Raw genomic sequence first — 17,336 nt, forward strand, 5'->3', positions numbered from 1 at the left:
CGTTCACTGCTGCTTTCATCTCTACTGGGTGGACACTAACAGAGCAAGCAGAGTTTACGCGAGTTGTGCATTTGGACTTCTCTTTCTTACACTCCTTTTTGGTGCATCTCTCCAGCTCCTCCTTCAGGGCCCCACTGGCTCTTTTCAACCATTTTTTAGACCAGGAAATGATCCTTGTTCCCTTTTGCAACTCTGCACGGTCTTTTTACATTCAGAAAGATTAAAAAATAAAGGCTTCCCAAAAACTTGTACTGTTTTTCCATGGGTGTCTACATTTGCATTGGAGCAGCAGTGGATATCTGGAGGGGAGAGGGAGCAAGACTCTGTTTTACATCATTGGGTTTTGGCAAAGGAGAGACTCATAAGACGTAGTGCTCCTTTCACGACTCCTTTCCCTGTCTGATTGACTCAACCTTCATTCCTTAAGAGACTTTCCTGATGACAGTGGAGGATTTATCCCACAGTCTATGGCTGGGTTTTTGGGAAAGCAAACAACCTCAAAAATGAAGAGAGCTCTGCTGCAGTGCAGGGGTGGAGGAGGAATCTCCGTCTAACTTGTCATGGCTTACTTAAGGCGTACAGAACATTTTTCATGTGGCTTGGATGTGTGATTACTGTGCACTGATAACTTTTGAACGATCCCTTTTGTGTAACCTCGCTGGCAGCAGCGTGATCTTCAAACAGTTTCTAAGCACAGGTGGTTTTGACCAATACTTGTTGGTTCTTGCACTGATGTTTGTGGCAGAAGAGGCATTTAAATTGAAGACTTACAGGGACTTCTTTCTTTCAGTCTGATGATGATGTTTGTTCTCCTTGACAATGTTCCAACATTTTTAGTTGACAAAACTCAGCTGTTGGTTCTTTTTTCCCAGGAGCTATTAAGAACTGTGTCACCCAGCACCTTGCTATAAACATTTTGTCTTTTTCGTGCCAGTTTTGCCCTCAGTAGAAGCATTTGCAGCAGTACGCTGATCTCCAGTTACTGTAATACGGATGAGAGCATTCTCCAAACGGTAGTGGTTTCTTGGACAGCTCTTAAATAAAAGCATCAACTGCAAAGGAGCCGTATGGCTGTTTGGGCAGTGGGTCCTTATCTGCCCATGCCTTTGTTCCTGCTTATCACTCCTCCATCCAGAAGCTCTGATACCTTCACGCCTTGCCTGTGGGTACTCGTGATTTTTTCAGGACGTGGAAAGACTTTTGTCTCTTTCTAAAAAGATTCCACCAGCTTTCAGCAACTGAAGACTGGCCCTTGGAGGCCATTATAAGGACAGTTATCTGTTGGCAGCAGCTTAAACAGCAGTTTCTCAAACAAGGTCAGTTTGTGCTACACAAAAGAGTGTTTCTATTCAGTGTCAATGAAAGAGCTTTTCTGATTAGAAGAAGCAAAGATATTATTCTGCTAGAAGCCCTTCCCATTAATAACACACATAACTAAGTTTTCCCAAGGCTTAGCAGTTGCAGCCCTTCAGAAGCGAGCACTGCCTCCCTGTAGCCCTTTCCTCGTGACGGCCATGGATAGAAGTAACTCAGTACAGTGAGCTTACTCTGTGTCCTCTCTGCACCCACCTCTTGCCCCACCAGTTAAAAGCAGAAATGCCTGTTGCCCAGCATATCTGCTACATCCTGAAGGCCAAAGCCTCAAGTTTGTGTTAGATAGGTAAGAAGAAAGATGCTATGAAGCGTAAGCCTAAACAATGCATAGCAGGATGTGAGAGCTGCTGGACAGGTGTCTTCCTTCTCTGTTTCTGACAGTGTTGATTAGTGCTGAGAGTGGTGCAGGACAAATTAAGCTTCTTTCTTTTTTTGTACTGATTTGCAAGCTGAGCTTAATTACTCTGACAGAAGGTGTTATTGTGCAGTTATTCACACTGTGGTGCTGGGTAAGTGCAGCTTCTGTGAAATTGCTTCTGACTTCAGGTGATGAAGCACCTGAAATTTGCCACCCTGAGAGGTAAAGGGGGACAAATACTGGTATGTGATGCTCTGAAACTAACCAAAAATCCAGCAGAATTGTTGCTGAGGTTGTTTTCTCCGTTAATACAGATGCCCACTCACTCCATATCAAGAATACAAAATGAATAGGAGATCTGAGTATATAAAAATGCAATAAAAATAAGCGTGCCTCTTGCTGTATATAAGCAGGGTAGACCAGACAGGCCTGAAATGTAACTAATTCCCCCTATTTAGAAGTGTAGGTCCAATTTTACACCCCATCTACTGTTTCCTGTTAATCATCTCCAGCCATTGGGAGCAGATGCCAGCTGTGTAGGCGCGCTGTGCCTCCATGTGTATTTATTAAATTCCCCTCAACACACTGCAAAAAAATAAGGCCCCCCAGATGGCATAATCTAAGCCATGATTCTTTGAATTGGATAGATTATGATGCAATTTTATGCAAACCATAATTCAAGCAAAATGTGTAACTCATACTAGTATTTTTCTGGGGTAGTGGGATGCGTCTGGCCTGCTGGCAGCTGGGGCTGTGGCTATTTTAAGAAGCTGGCAGTGCTGGTGCTGTATAATGTTACTCTGTAGGCTGATAATAAGTATCTTAATCAAGGCCAGAAGAGAAGGGGAGGCAGGGAACGAAACTGCTAGATTTGAGCCTTTGTCTCATTAATTTGACTTGCACAATAGCTTTATATGAACAAATCTCCATTTTTCAAAGGATCATTGACATACTAAGCCTATTCGAGGTATAATTATTTTATGGCAATAGCCACACTCCGTTTCCATCGTGTTTGTATAAGGAATTAGTTTGCGCTGTCGTGTTTGTGGCTGAGTGCTTGCATCACTGTTGTCAACATTCTTCTGCAGTTCTTGTGCAGGAGCTGGCATACCTGTCATGAAAGGTTTCTTGTATGGCTGGAAGGAATGGTCAACAAGGGGAGAAAGGGAGAAAGAGCAGAACCTGCCCTGCACATCAGGCTGTGCATCCCTTTATGAGTTACATTTTTCCTTTTTGCTATTCCTATTGCAGCGGTGGTGGCCAAGACTATGGACTCATTTGGCTCAGGCCAAATGGGTGAATGACAGTTTTGGAAAGAGCTTTTAGGGAGGGCTGTGAAGGTAGCGTGTCAGAACGGCTGTAGAAACACTGTGGGTATGGGGCAGACAGAAAGGGAAGCTGCCAGCTTTGCCTTGGAGCTGTTGACCGGGAGAGTTTGGACTCTTGGTGGTGGCAGAAACCAGTATGCATCCCTGTGTCAAAAATCTGTTGTGCTTTTTGTGCTGTTCTATACCAAGATCCTAAATACATGCTCTGACAGCGTGTTTCCAAAAAAGCAGTAGGAATTTCTTGTTTGGTTTCCTTTAATTTAAATACCTGTGCAACTGTTCTGGTTCAAACACAGTTCATAAGTAGAACAGAAAAGTTTAAGGCCCCTGGGATGGAAGAAATCATCCTGCAGATATGAATATGGGTTATCTTTATGTATTTCCTGAAGAAACAAACAAATGAAAATTCCCAAAGCACAAATCCACGTCTATTCATTGAAATTATTTCTTGTGCCCTCTATAGAGGCTGCTTTCCAGAAAGTCAAGGCTTGACAGAATGATCTAGGTCCTTTGAACCGGTGCCTGGATTAACAGCTTGAGTGAAAGGCAACAGCAGAAATCACTCTGAATTTACACCTAGAAATGGAAGGAGCAGAGAGGTCAATGGCATTTCAGCTTAAATTTATCTGTATATATTAAAGCATATATTAAAGTTGAGGGGGATTACAAATTGCCTTTGAGCAGTTTGAGACTTTGCTTGATGAACGAGCACTGCGGTGGCTGTGAAAACATTCTTGATTTGCTGCAGGAAATGAGCGAAACAGCTGGGAGGAACCTCAGAGGGATGGGCTAGGACACCCTTTTTGTTTATCATTACAAGTGCCTGCTGGGGTAAAGGTAACCAAAAGAGATTTAAACTGCTCATCCAAGTTATATAGAGCTCATTTCTTCAAAACTTCATCTAAAAGCACCTTAATAATTCTATTCAAAATTTCCATCCTGAGGTAGATAACTCCTTACAAGTCCTGAAAGTGTCGTCCAGTACTATACTGATGATGTAGCTACACAGTTAACAGCATTATACTGAAGAAAACATCTTGACTATGGTTCAACACCAGTTAAATAACTTTTTTTTTCCTCCCCAGGCTCTGGAATGTCTTAATGTAGGAGCAAAGCAGCCTTTCATAAAAGGGAAACTATATGACAGCGTGCTGTTTGAAGTGCTTAGAACTTAATCTTGTTACTAATTTTGACAGGCATTTCTACAATTACTTTCAATGTGTTCAACAGCTTTGTAGTGAAACAATCAGTGAGTTTTTGTTTGCCACGTGTATTTTATACCCTTTGTCGGTAGTGGGGGGAAGAGAGGTTGTGAAGGGGGCTGTTTGCCTCTTTTACCTATTTTTATTTCTTTTTTTCCTCCAGTACGCTTGTATGTCTTTCACGTTGCTCATACTTGCTTTTTTATCTCTCTTTGTTATGTTGTGTAGTCTTGTACAAATGGCTAGAAGCAGATCTCCATGGCAAGAGCTCAGATACTGCAAACAAAGCCTCAGGTAAACAGGGGTTAAGGACAAAGCAATCAACAGGCCCTCTGTGTCTCTTTACTTTCCGTCTTCCAGCTACCTTTGAATCAAATTAAGGATCAGAGCTTAAAAACAAAAATGCCGGCCTTTTTCACCCTTTTACCTAACTTAAATCAATTTCTGGTAAATTTTATTCTTTTCCTTGAAGCTCTCTTGGCAGATGCTCTTCCCCTCTCCCAAGAAGTGCTACTAAGTGGTGTCAGGAACGCACACGATACACAACCCGCTATGTCTTCCTGCTTAAATATGACCCATCAGTTCCTTGAGATATTGACATGCAGGAGTTTTACTAGGTAGGGTAGGCCCTGCCCACACCCTCACTCTGACATAAATGGATGAAGCCACTGCCATCTTACAGACAACAGCTGCCTGCTGAAGAAACTCAGATTCAAGACTGCCTTGTCCCCGTCCTGTTCATATCATCTCTCTCCTCCACCGCAAGATTATGAGAATATGTGGTAGGAGTGGTGGGAGATGATGCCTTTGAGTTCGTGTCCTTGAATACTGAGTAGCTAACCACTGCTGCCCTGATGTAATGGGGAAGCACAAAAGAAGAGCAGCAGAGCACAATTTCTGTGCTGCTCGAAATAACTGATTCCTGAACCTGACAATTAGCACCGCTATTCCCGTCCTCACGTTGTCCCCACCTGCACGCTGTATATTGCTTGCTTTTCATGCGGGGTCACGCAGTTATGCAGGGAAAACATAGCTGGATGTGCTGGACACTTTTAATTAGAAATAGCTATCAAAGAGATTGTCACCATGACGTGCAGAACTGTGCACATTTGTGTTCCCAGCGCATTCCTCTAAATAAAAGATATTTTTATTTCGGTGGTCATAAGCATTCCTGTCTACGTTCCAGAGCCTGTAAGGACCAGCAGATAGTACACATTCTCTGGACCAGAGGGTGTGGGTGGAGGATGCCTTTGCATTTGTAGTATGTATTTTTGTATGCCTCTGTAGTGGCTTTAAAACTTAACGCCACTGAATTTTTAAATACGATCACTCTTGTGAAAGCCATCATGACTGACAACCTCACAACTGTAGCTTAATTCTCCTGGTAATTTTATTGTTCATCCAAAACACAGCTGCTTAGTTTTCTACTTTTGAGAATTTATCTCACTTTGGAAGGGAACTAGCATGTTTTTTTTCTTGATCCAGCATCCATCATTTCAGCATCTGCTTTTAATTTGAAACTAAATGCCCTTTAAAAACAATTGCCTTTAAGGGAAGGTGCACGTCCCATTACATAACACAGTATCCAATCGAAACTGAACATGAGTCTGACACATTTCACAGGATTTTGAGAAATACTTTAATTGATTTTTTGAAAGCATCCTGGAGGTGAAAGGATTCTATTCAAAACTGGCTTCTTAACTTGCCTCCGGAATGCAGCTTACCCTACCGAGTTGTGCTGCTTGCACGAATGGGTAGCACACATCAAACAGTGTTACTGTCTGCATTCACAGTACTGTTATCTGGCCATTAATATTTTAGAATATGGATTCAATTCACATTTGATACTTGCTTCATTTTTAATGCGCCCTGCTAAATCCTCTTTTGGAAGCTAGCAAGCAAGGACTTAAAAAAACATAGTAGATTTAATGACAATTCACTGTTATCCTACAGCTTCTTAGAGCTGAGGGAATTTTTCTTGCCACGTGACTCCTCAGCTCAGACCTGAGGGAGATGAGAATGCATCACGTAACATACCCTTCAGTCCAGGCTCCTTCTCATGTTTGCCAAGAAGGTTTTGCTCTCTGTGGTTCTCCTCTAGCTCCTTCTCAGTGTGTCCACGCCTCTTACCTTGTGTCAATGAGAGTGGCTTGGCCAAATGAAAACACTTCACCCTGATGTGCGGGCTGCTTTCTGTCACACCCTTGTGCTGTTTCTGTCCTAAATTATTGCTCTTCTGTGTAAGTTTATCCTGCCTGGCTTCCCAGGGGCAGCTTTGTTTGGAGGGTGCAGTGCTGTGTCTCTTCTAAGTAATGACCAATTGATTCCCTCTGGTGTGGCTTCATGGCTCTTCTCTTGTCGTGATCACTGATAGAGAAAACTGTGATTTGTGTGTGTTTAATCATTAGTTTAATTTAAATCTGTATAGATCTATCTCTAGTAGTAAAATGCAGACCCTGCAGGGACGCTACAAAGGTAAGTTGTTTGTGTCTTTTAATTCTCTGGATAAAATGAATCCATGTTGTCAGCCTACTAGAAGATTGTCACTGGAGTTTTTGGAAAGCTGGATTCCAGAAAGTAATGCTTGTGCTTCACAAACAGAATGTTGGAGACCTCTGTGACCTCTAAAGAACAATACAAGTATTTGCAGCAGCATACAAATTATTGGTCATCTCCAAAAGCCGATCAAAAACCTGTTTTTCTCAATTTCTGTGGCTTACTGGCAAGTGTGCCTTGTTCCTGTCCAGGTGTTCCACATGGGCAGAGAGGTTTACGGGGAAATTTGGTCTAATTTGGAAACAGGTACAACTTTATCTGGTGTGGTTAGTACTTGAGCCACCAAACTGGGAGAGGGGGGTATTTTTCTCTGCAGGAGCCTTCAGGGTCGCTTCTCAAAACTCTTTGGGCAATCTGGTGTTCTCCAGCCAGTGTCCAATTAGCATCAGACAGATTACTTCACTAATATTTGTTTTAGTCATGAAAAAGGGAACCTTTAAAGGAATGTGACCTGCAGCGATCTCCACCAGCAGCAGAAAATGTAATGAAGTCATCCAGATGCTCTTCAAAATTTCAGCAGAAGAACCAAGCACATTTAGCATGAGATATCTGCCTTTCAGCCCATTCACAGCTGTAAAGTAAACAGTGTCAAGCACATGGGAAACACTGAAGAGCTCATTAGGAAATAACTTATTGTCTATTTATTTGGTTTAGCGTGCACATTAATTCTGGCTTTTTACTAAGAATTAAAGATGTTTCCAAATATTTTTAAGTGCATAAAACTGGACAGAGAGTTTTTGCTGGGATTTTTATCTATGAAACTTCAGGAATCAGCAGATAACACTGTGGCTTTTACTCCAGTGCCTCAGCAAAGAACTTCTGCATCAAAGCGAGAGGTTATTCTGCTGACATGTTGTGTAACAGAGTGGTAGTCTCCAGTTTTGCGTACTTCAGTCATAGTCTTGTAACAGCACGCAGAACATCTTTGCAAGGTTTATGCTTCAAGCTGCTATAGAAGTTTGTCCAACTTGGAAAACGTGGTGAGCTAATCAGCTAAACGCTGACATGTTTTTAATTTGATAGAGGTTAGTTGATACGTCTGGTTTTCTTTGCTTCTATGATGCATAAATTTTTAGTGGATTTAGGGGTTGCCTTCAGCAATTCGAGAAGCAGGCTGGATTCCCATGCATTGCTCCTCACTCCTTACCATTCGCAGCTCCAGGGTACGTGCAGCACTGACTCATCTTGGAGCACTTCTCTCAGGCACAAAATTTCCATGTAGAAGCTTATTTTTCCTCCTATGTTTATCCACAAACAGAAACTTGCACTGCTAGAAAAAAATGAAATCAGAAACTTGCCTCAGTTGTGTTAAAAATGAGCACTGGATAGAGATACTCATATCCTTAAGATCACAGACACATCTTTGAGAGGAAAAGTTTTTAAACTCATTCCTTGAATGCATTGAAATAGAGCAGTGGGAAGAGCTGGCTGGCTCTGGAACTTTCCTGGCATGGCAGCTTTTTGTGGGGCACAGCCGGGTCTTGTGTCTCCAGGCATCTGCCCAGAGAGGTGGTGGACGCCTCATCCCTGGAGACACCCAGGGTCAGGCTGGACGGGGGGCTCTGAGCAACCTGATCTACCTGTGGGTGTCCCTGTTCACTGCAGGGCGTGGACCAGATGGCTTTTAAGGGTCCCTTCTGTCTCAAAAGATTCTATGAATTTCAGCCTGCCCAAAATTGGTGTGAGAAATGCCTGAGCTTTGCCTCCTTTTCCTCTGCCTGTCAGTATGCAGGTAATGCTGCTACAATTTGGGCACCATGAGAGGAGCAGCAAAGGGAATTCACCGCTGGAGGTTGGGCTCTGCCCTCTGCATGTATGGTGTGTTCAGGGCTTCTGTGCACTCATTAATCTCATTAACTGTTTCTATTTCCCACCCCAATCTGGAGAAAAAAAAATCCATGTTGTGAGGACTTTAAAAGCTCTATTTTTCATCATATGACAAATGGTTTACAACTCTTCTAAAACTTTGCGACTTTGCCAGCATAATTATTGTCTTGTGAATTACAATGGTGTATTTCTCCATTGTGTTTCCCTCAATTATCAGCAGATCCTAAGCTCTGCAAAAGAAAGATTGAGAAGCCGTACTTGCAAGTATCTGTTTGAATTAATACTGATTCAAAGCTTTCTTACATTATAATGATAATAAACAATTATTATATTAAGTGGTCCATTGTGAGCCAAATGGCTGTGCAGCCTGTGCTGTGCAAGGCATGTGCCAAATGGCTGAGGCTGAGGCTCAGTAACTCTAGGCTAACTGCAGAACTATGAATTGTGCAACATGACTTAGAGGCTGTTAGCTGTGCAAATGTTGGATTGTCAAATGGAGCTCAACAGGCGCAAATTATACTCCCACAGTCCACTTTGCCTTCATGGAAGGGTTAGTGACTCGTTTTTGCAGTAAATAAGGGGTTGCTTTTAGAACCTGCCAAGTAATTGAATATGTTTTTCATCCAAAATAACCTCTAATTAAAAGCAAAGAAAACAAGCAAAAAGTCTGTTTTTTAAGTAGAAGGAGAAATTAAAACATTTCTATTTTTAGGGAAAACAGATTCTATTTCAGTAATAATTATATTTTTAAAAGTATCTAAGTAACACTGAGAAGTCTCCAAAGGGACCTCTGAGTGCAAAGTCGGCTTTGATGAAAACTTTTAACATTTTGAACTGAAGGTTTTCAGCTCATTCTCCTCTCTCGGGTGAGAAAGGAACCAAAGAGAGAGACCTACCCATAGTCTTTAAAGGAAGAAGCCTTAAATTAGTAACCTGATATCTGAAAGTACTACATATGGTAGTAGAATTCACAGATTATTTCCTTTTTTAACTATTGTGTGGCATAGTGTAGACTTTCCAGTGGTAGAAACTCCACTGGCAGTATCACCTTGACATACACCCTCTGTGTGCTGATGACTGGATGTGTATCTGCTTGAAGTTTAATTCCAGTCTTCCTCTTTGCACTTTCTGGAGTCCATCTGTGGAAAAGGTCTGTCACTGAAACTAGAAATAGAAAAAGTAAATGTTTAGTCTTCATGCAGGACTTGTGATATAAATAATAATCCATATTGAAGCCTTAAATAATTTGTAATAGCTGAAAGGTGCTCCTGCATTTTACTGATTCTAAGATGGTTTCTTACAAACTGGAGAGAAAATACTCTTCTGGCATCTAAGTAAAGCCATCTCTTCCTACTAAATCTATAGAGAAAGATGGAGATTTCATTAATGGTAGGATCTCTTTCCATAAAACTCCAGCAATGATTTTTCTCCTAGCAATATACCGTTATGCAGTAAATACTGAGCTGGAAGCTATGTTGAAACTATACTAAGATTTTGTGGGGAAGGAGGGTGAGGTTACACTGAATGTGAATCTTTGTTTCTCCTTTAGAAGTGTACACCTGTTGGGAAAATGCACTTTCACCAAAAAAAATGAAGTGAATGAAAGCTACCCGGGCCAGCTCTCTCTGAAGCCTCACTGTTGTCTCAAGTCATTGTTTCTTCGTTTTTTGTAGGAGAGAATTTTGATCAGAGTCCTTTAAGAAGAACCTTCAAGTCCAAGGTTTTGGCCCATTATCCTCAGAACATTGAGTGGAACCCCTTTGACCAGGATGCTGTCAATATGGTAGGTAAAGAAATTCTTTTCTCTGGCTGTTTCCTGACAGCTTCAACTCTAAAATGGTTCCTGAGTTGTTTATAACAGAGCATTTGTATTGTGGCAAGTAGGGATCTTCTGCTGGGACTAAGTGCACCCATTAGGCATTCTGCTTTAACTACTGTAGAGGGAGAGATATTGTGAAAACACACAAGCAAAACCAAAGTAGATTTTGTATTTCCCTCATGAGTTCTAAGTAAATCTACAGTGTGATGAAACAGGTCTAACCTCCGGTGACTGGCTGAGAAAAGTTCAGTCATCCATGAAGCACATAGAATCAAATAATCATTAAGATTGGAAAAGACCTCCAAGATCATCCAGTACAACCATCTACCCGCTACCAATATTGCTCACTAAGCCACATCCCTAAGTAGCACATCTCCATGGTTCTTGAACACCTCTGGGGACAGTGACTCACTCCACCACCTCCCTGGGCAGCCTGTGCCAATGCCCAACTACTCTTTCTGAGAAAAAATTTAGGAATATCCTAATGTCCAACATCAGATGGGGAGGAGACAAACCAAAGAATTCTTAAGATACTAATATTCGTGTGAAATTTTTCAGTACAAAAAAATCTTGTTGCTCTGTATAACAAGGGAGAGAGGAGTCTTTTGTCGGGTGATAACTTTTTATGGTACCTCTGTGCTGGTGCATCCTCTCTACATCTTTCCTCGTAGCTGAATATGTGAGTTTGTCTGTGTGGCTCAGTCTCAAGGCCTGGTGACTGGAGAGAGAACAGTTTCTGGAGTTTTGTACAGAGGCAGAGAGAATTTAAAGACCGCTGGAAATTTTCTGAAAGAGTTTATATTCAAAGAATGTTTCCAAAATCATCAAAGCATGTGTTAAGACTGTCTCCTGACAAAGGCAACAAATTATTGTCGTTTCACAGAATCATAGAATGGCTGGGGTTGGAAGGGATCTCAAGGATCATCAAGTTCCAGCTCCCCTGCCAGAGGCAGGGTTGCCAACAGCTAGATCAAGCACTAGATCAGATTGCCCAGGGCCCCATCCAACCTGGCCTTGAACACCTCCAGGACGAGGTATCCACAGCCTCTCTGGGCAGCCTGTTCCAGCACCTCACCACTCTCTGAGTAAAAAAACTTCCCGACATCTGATCTCCCTTCCTTTAGTAAGTTAAGCTTCCCAGGACAGAAAATAACTTTTGTTTTATAACTTAAAAGCAAGCAGTTGTAATAGTGTCATTAAAGCCAACTCTAGCCAAGTCCATTTGTTTTAAAAAACTGTCTGTTTGGCCTAACTAAAACAGGGAAATTAGGGAGCCCCTTCCCACCCCAGTCGAGTTCAAATGTGCTTTGGACTTGAGGAGGATAGGTCTACATTAGAATCAGCTTCAGCTTCTGGTGCAGAGATGAGGTCAGGAGAATCTCCTGGCCTAACGGAGACCTGGTGAACACGCAAAAACCACAGTAAAATGGATTTTGGAAATGCAGTCTGAATGGCATTGGTTCACATTTTGAAACTTCTCTGCAATAACGAAGGCCTGGAAGTCTCCAAAGATCATCTTACTTTCCATGGAATTGAATTTTTTTTGGTACTGTGCCAAGTATTTAACATGAAAACACGGGAGCAAGAGGTAGCAACGACACTGAGAGCTGGCACAGTGGCACTGCAGTCATCTGTAGTAATGCAGAGAAGAGCCTGAGGCCAGTATCAATCACTCTGCCCACCGACAGCTGGGAATTTCTGTTCTCTGCTTCCAAATGTGCTCTGATGGAGATGGTGTGATATTTGGGTTGGTCTCCGTACTGCTTTGCATACACAGAAGGCACAGAGCAATCAGAACGATGCTTGACAAGCACAGTTAGGATGGTAATAACTGCTGAGGCTATTTCTGCCTTTTAGTTCTGCCTCTGAATTAGGGATGATCAGAGGAGGAGTGATAGGGCTGGGCAGCAGGAATATGACAGCAAGAGGCAATAGCTGGAATTGCTGCATTATTTGTCCCTCGCGTTGAAAATGCCTTGTATTCATGAAGTATGATCACATTGTCAGACAAAAATGGAATACCAACAGCAGCAAGAGAACTATTAAAATAAAATAATTGAACAAGCTGCATTCAGCTGCAACCAAATAGCTGAAGAACACGGCTTTCATTTGCAGTGTCTTCGGAGGGGAAGAAAAAAGCATTTACTAACAGCAGCAGTATTTAATGGTCTTTTAAATCGTCTTTTGGAAAACTTCTTTATTGTTTTGATCCGAAACATCATTTAAAGTAATATCCACCTCCACAGAATCCCTTGAGGCAATTATTGGCCTTTCTGATCTTGCCTCGCTGTATTAGTTCTGCCTGTGTGTTTGCTTTATGTGAGTTTCCAGAAGCAATTTTCCTCAGAGAAGAAAATGCATAAATCCTTGAAGGTTAACTTGTGAGAACTCGGCGCTGCTGGATGCCTTGGGAATTTCAATTGCCTTTTGAAACCATCCTGTCACTTTAAAAATAACCCCCTGAAGTCCTGAGAAATCACTCTGCCTGCGAGTCATTTTTTTCCTCTCTTTTAAAGTATGCAGAGTTCTATTTAATAGGGAAATATTTCTTTCCCCCCACGCCGCTTTCAGTGATTATCCCTGCCTACTGTCACATGCTGTCTTCTGTGACCATTCTGCCGGTTATCTCTCATACCAAACCCAAGGTCTCGATACAGAGGAACTGTGAAATTGTGAGGAACTAATACTCCTACTTTAGCCCTTTTAGGTATGTAAATAACCACGTATATTCCTGGAGTCCAAGGAAGCGTTGTCTGTTTAAAATTTCATCTACTGAAATCAAATAATTACAGGTTACTTTGAAAGAGCCAGCCTTAATACAAAGAAAAGCCTCCCTCCCTCTCTCCACTCCCTCACCAACGGCTCAGGTTGGATGTGTGCGGCACGTTGGGAGCATGACAAATATGCAGGGGCTTAAAAAGTGAAATAGAGGATCTAATGAGGTGAATCATGCTGATGGGCAGTGGTCCAGGGGGAGCCTTCGGTTTAGAAACATCTGAAATAGGTGATTGCTGGCAGGAGGCAGGGATCGCAGCCTACACGTCCTGCCTGTGTGCTTCTGTGTTTAAGGGGGAAAAAAAGCATCTCCTGCTCATCAGTTCTAGAGAGGAGGCATTGATTAATTGATTGTCTTTTTGTCCTGCTTTGTTACAGCTTCCTTTTGCTTTTCCAGGCATTGCTGATAATAAACCTCATACAAGCATGATTTAATTCCCTATTTTCCCTCTGATAGATACGTTTAAATATTCTTGTAAATAGTGCAATGCTCTGGAAATGAAAATCCAATCCTTGGATCAGCAATGCTGTATAGTTTTCTGTGTTGTACACAGAAAACATATCCAAAATGCTTTGTGCCAACTCTTTACTGTGGCATAAATAGCAAACACGGCTGTGATGGAGTGATTGATGTCGAAAGCACGAAGATGAAAGTTTTCTTGCATTAGCTGCAAATGTGAGGCTCTGCATCACTTGGAAATGAGCGCTGGTCATTCCTTTTGATCTTAGCAGCCTAAGTGGCTCTTGGTCATTCCCTTGCTTCAGTGCTCTCCCGTCTTCTGTTGTTTTTCCCATGCCTTGTTTTAGGTCAAACCCAGTAGCCTCTTTGCCAGGGTTTGCAGCCAGGAACTTAAAATATTGATATTCTGCACATGCTGAGCTGTGGCAGAAACTTAATGGATGAGAGTTCCTTCGTGTGTGTGCAATGAAGATATCAGGAAGGAGGGAATAACACTTAAGACTTGTAGGAAATTAATTTAACAGCTGTTTCAGGTGATCTGAACATCCCTGCTGCTTATCCTTTCTTGTTTGCACCAGTACATGTTATTTGCATATACATGTATTTTTCTGTAAAGCAAAGAAAATATGATCTGTGACTGATAGTGCAGGGGTTATAACCTATGATTTCGGACTGGTCAGGCTTGATAAGGCTATAGCCACTCTTGGACTGGTCAGGATGAGATGCTAAGGGAAGCGCTCAGCTGAGTGGAGGCTCACAGCATTTTTGACGGTTGTCTTCTAGTGTTACCTTTTGGAACAGCAGGAGTGCTTTGAAGGGTCTCTCATCTCTCCTTTTCTTCAGATAGAAGATACAAAGGAAGCTTTGTTTATAAGCATGCTGATTTGTTCAGAATGTAAGAAGTTCTGTGTTGATGCACATTCCATTGTGTTTTGCTGGATACTTGTTATTATGTATTAGATAGCTGATAGAATTGCTGAGGAATGCCTGGAAAAATGCCTCAAGTTATCACCAGGGCTGTGTCTGAAAGAAACACCCAGCACAGTGTAATCACTGCAACATATTTTGCTGTGTGGTTAATCAAAACTGAGGTTTTCATAGATTAGTTTTTTCCACTTCTTTCTTCTGCCCATCTAAGCTGCTCTGTAGTACTTACAGAGGAAAGTATATGTGATAGCTGTCCATCAACTGCTTTATTTTCTTTAAGAAAATAGGGAAGATCAATGAATTACAAGAATTATGCATAACTCGATTTTAAAGTGCTGTGAGCACAATATATGCAAGTGTGAACAAATCTGAATGTCTTCATATGCTGCTTAAACAAAAGAGACAAATGCTGCGCAGTAGTAATGAAGATAAGTCATAATGACTTCATAGATGAGTGATTTTGAGGCTTTCATCAGTCATGACTCTCTCTTCTTTTAAGTAGCACCTGATTTAGGCTGTTTGTTCTTGGGCTACCTTTCAGAAGGACGAAGTTTAATAACAAGCAGTTTGTTATGATGCAATGGAAGAAAGAAAAGCGCCCATAAGGCGAAGGTAACAAAATAAAATTGTAACTTAAATGACTGTTTCTTTTCTCTCTTCCTCAGCTATGTATGCCCAAAGGGCTGTCTTTCAGGACGCAGGCTGACAACAGAGACCCACAGCTCCATTCATTCATAATCACCAGAGAAGATGGCTCTCGTACCTACGGGTTTGTGCTCACCTTCTATGAGGAGGTCACGAGCAAGCAGATCTGCACAGCCATGCAGACGCTGTACCAGATGCACAATGCTGAGCAGTACAGCAGCGTCTGCGCCTCGTCCTCGTGCAGCATGGACTCCCTGGCCAGCAGCATTGATGAGGGCGATGCCACCTCCCTCGCCAAGCTCCAGCGGTACAACTCCTACGACATCAGCAGGGACACGCTGTACGTCTCCAAGTGCATATGTCTCATCACCCCTCTGCCCTTCATGCAAGCCTGCAAGAAGTTCCTGGTCCAGCTCTACAAGGCGGTTACCTCCCAGCAGCCACCACCGCTGCCCCTGGAGAGCTACATCCACAACATACTCTACGAGGTGCCCTTGCCGCCCCCTGGCCGGTCGCTGAAGTTTTATGGGGTTTATGAGCCCATCATCTGCCAGCGACCTGGGCCCAACGAGCTGCCACTCTCCGACTACCCCCTGCGGGAAGTCTTCGAGCTGTTGGGGCTGGAGAACCTGGTCCAGGTTTTCACCTGCGTTCTGCTGGAGATGCAGATCCTCCTGTACTCACAAGGTGAGAACTCCTCCAGCGACACACGCGGGTCTGCTCCCACCAGGCAGCTCCTGGGCAGCTGCAGTCGTGGAAGCTGATAATAAGCCGCTGGTTTTCAGCACATTTGTTAAACACAAGTACATAATGAAAAAATGCGAGAGAAATGAGGCTGTCCTAATGAAAGCACTAAATAATTGTTTCCTCCGGGCAGTCTAGGTGCCGCTTGTTTAATTATGCATCGTATTTATCACTTGTGACAGCTAGCAATAGAATTCACTTAATTATCATCCTTACACTGCCCTTGATCATGCTGCAAGACAGCATGAAACTAATCCTATCTTCTGCAAAAATACCAGCAGAAAGAAATACGTCTTGCAGAAAACACTTCTGCTGCTTTCATTTTGAACTTTCAGCAGCATATTGGAATTCAGCGAGACTTCTTTTGTCCTGTATGATGGGATGTGTTCTACTTAGAGCATGGATGGTTTTTTAGCACTTAGAGGCTGAAGGTTTAATGCTGCGTTGGGTTTGAGTGGAGACGGAGGCGTCCCCTCACAGTCCTGATTGAAATACTTTGTGACAAGATTGCTGATGCTTATTTTTGAGGCATTTATGACTGCAATTGGGAAAGGCTAGCAGTGCTGGCAATGGTTGCTTGCACAGATCCTGTATACACTGCACTGTGCCAGCAAGTTTTTGGAGATCTGGCTCTTACCTTTTCTCTTCTGGTTTTTGTTCTGTAATACTTTGCTGCGAATTTTGGGAACCTTTAGTTAGTGCTAAGCAAGCTCTGAGTTTCAGTCCCCATTGCAGTTTCCTGGTTGAGTCTGGCCCAAGAGCTAAAAGCTGTATGTGTGACTGCTGCACCAGCATGCCTGGCAACAAAGAAACAATCAACTTCTAGCATCCCGATGGCTTTCAAAGGGACGTCCAGGATTTTCATAGGTTCCATTAAGTTTCACTGGATGCCTGACCAAATTATTTTGGTTCCCAAATTTTTTTGTGATCCTAAACTATTCAAATGTGCTTTGGAGAAGAAGTTAGGGGGAAGATGTTTGGTCAGACTACAGTGAACAATATGAAGCTTAGAGGTATGAGTAAATTCTAACAAAAATGAGAGAAGATGATGCATACGTAGACTTCTTAAGAGATATGGTTCAAGCAACATCTCAAAAACCAGAGAGCTTGAAATTGGAAACAGGGTATGATGGGTGGTTTGGGATAATGAACATCAGGCTCCAAAAGTGAACACTTGGTTTTATCATACGAAAGAAAAGGTCAGTAAGCGTGCAAAGGTAATACTAATGAATAAAGGAGTCAGAATGGAAAAATGCTGGGGGAGGTGGAAGGAGGATAGTTCTGAAAATGACTGAATTCAAAGGGTTGTCTGCTCTTTGTG

The 17,336-nt window shown here is 42.4% G+C and overlaps 1 protein-coding gene across 2 annotated transcripts in view; it reads left to right on the forward strand.

Moving 5' to 3' along the window:
* Window positions 1–17,336, forward strand: part of DENND5B (DENN domain containing 5B) — a 109,961-nt gene that overhangs the window by 37,925 nt on the left and 54,700 nt on the right. Inside the window, exons 2-4 of one of the 2 annotated variants that reach the window (XM_004937901.5) lie at window positions 4,491–4,556; window positions 10,319–10,428; window positions 15,292–15,958. In XM_004937901.5, the coding sequence (XP_004937958.1) occupies window positions 4,491–4,556; window positions 10,319–10,428; window positions 15,292–15,958 (843 nt within the window). The remainder of the gene's footprint in view (window positions 1–4,490; window positions 4,557–10,318; window positions 10,429–15,291; window positions 15,959–17,336) is intronic. The other variant, XM_001235264.7, reaches the window with a different exon arrangement.

Source organism: Gallus gallus, chromosome 1, assembly GCF_016699485.2.
Source record: "Gallus gallus isolate bGalGal1 chromosome 1, bGalGal1.mat.broiler.GRCg7b, whole genome shotgun sequence".
NCBI lineage: Eukaryota > Metazoa > Chordata > Aves > Galliformes > Phasianidae > Gallus > Gallus gallus.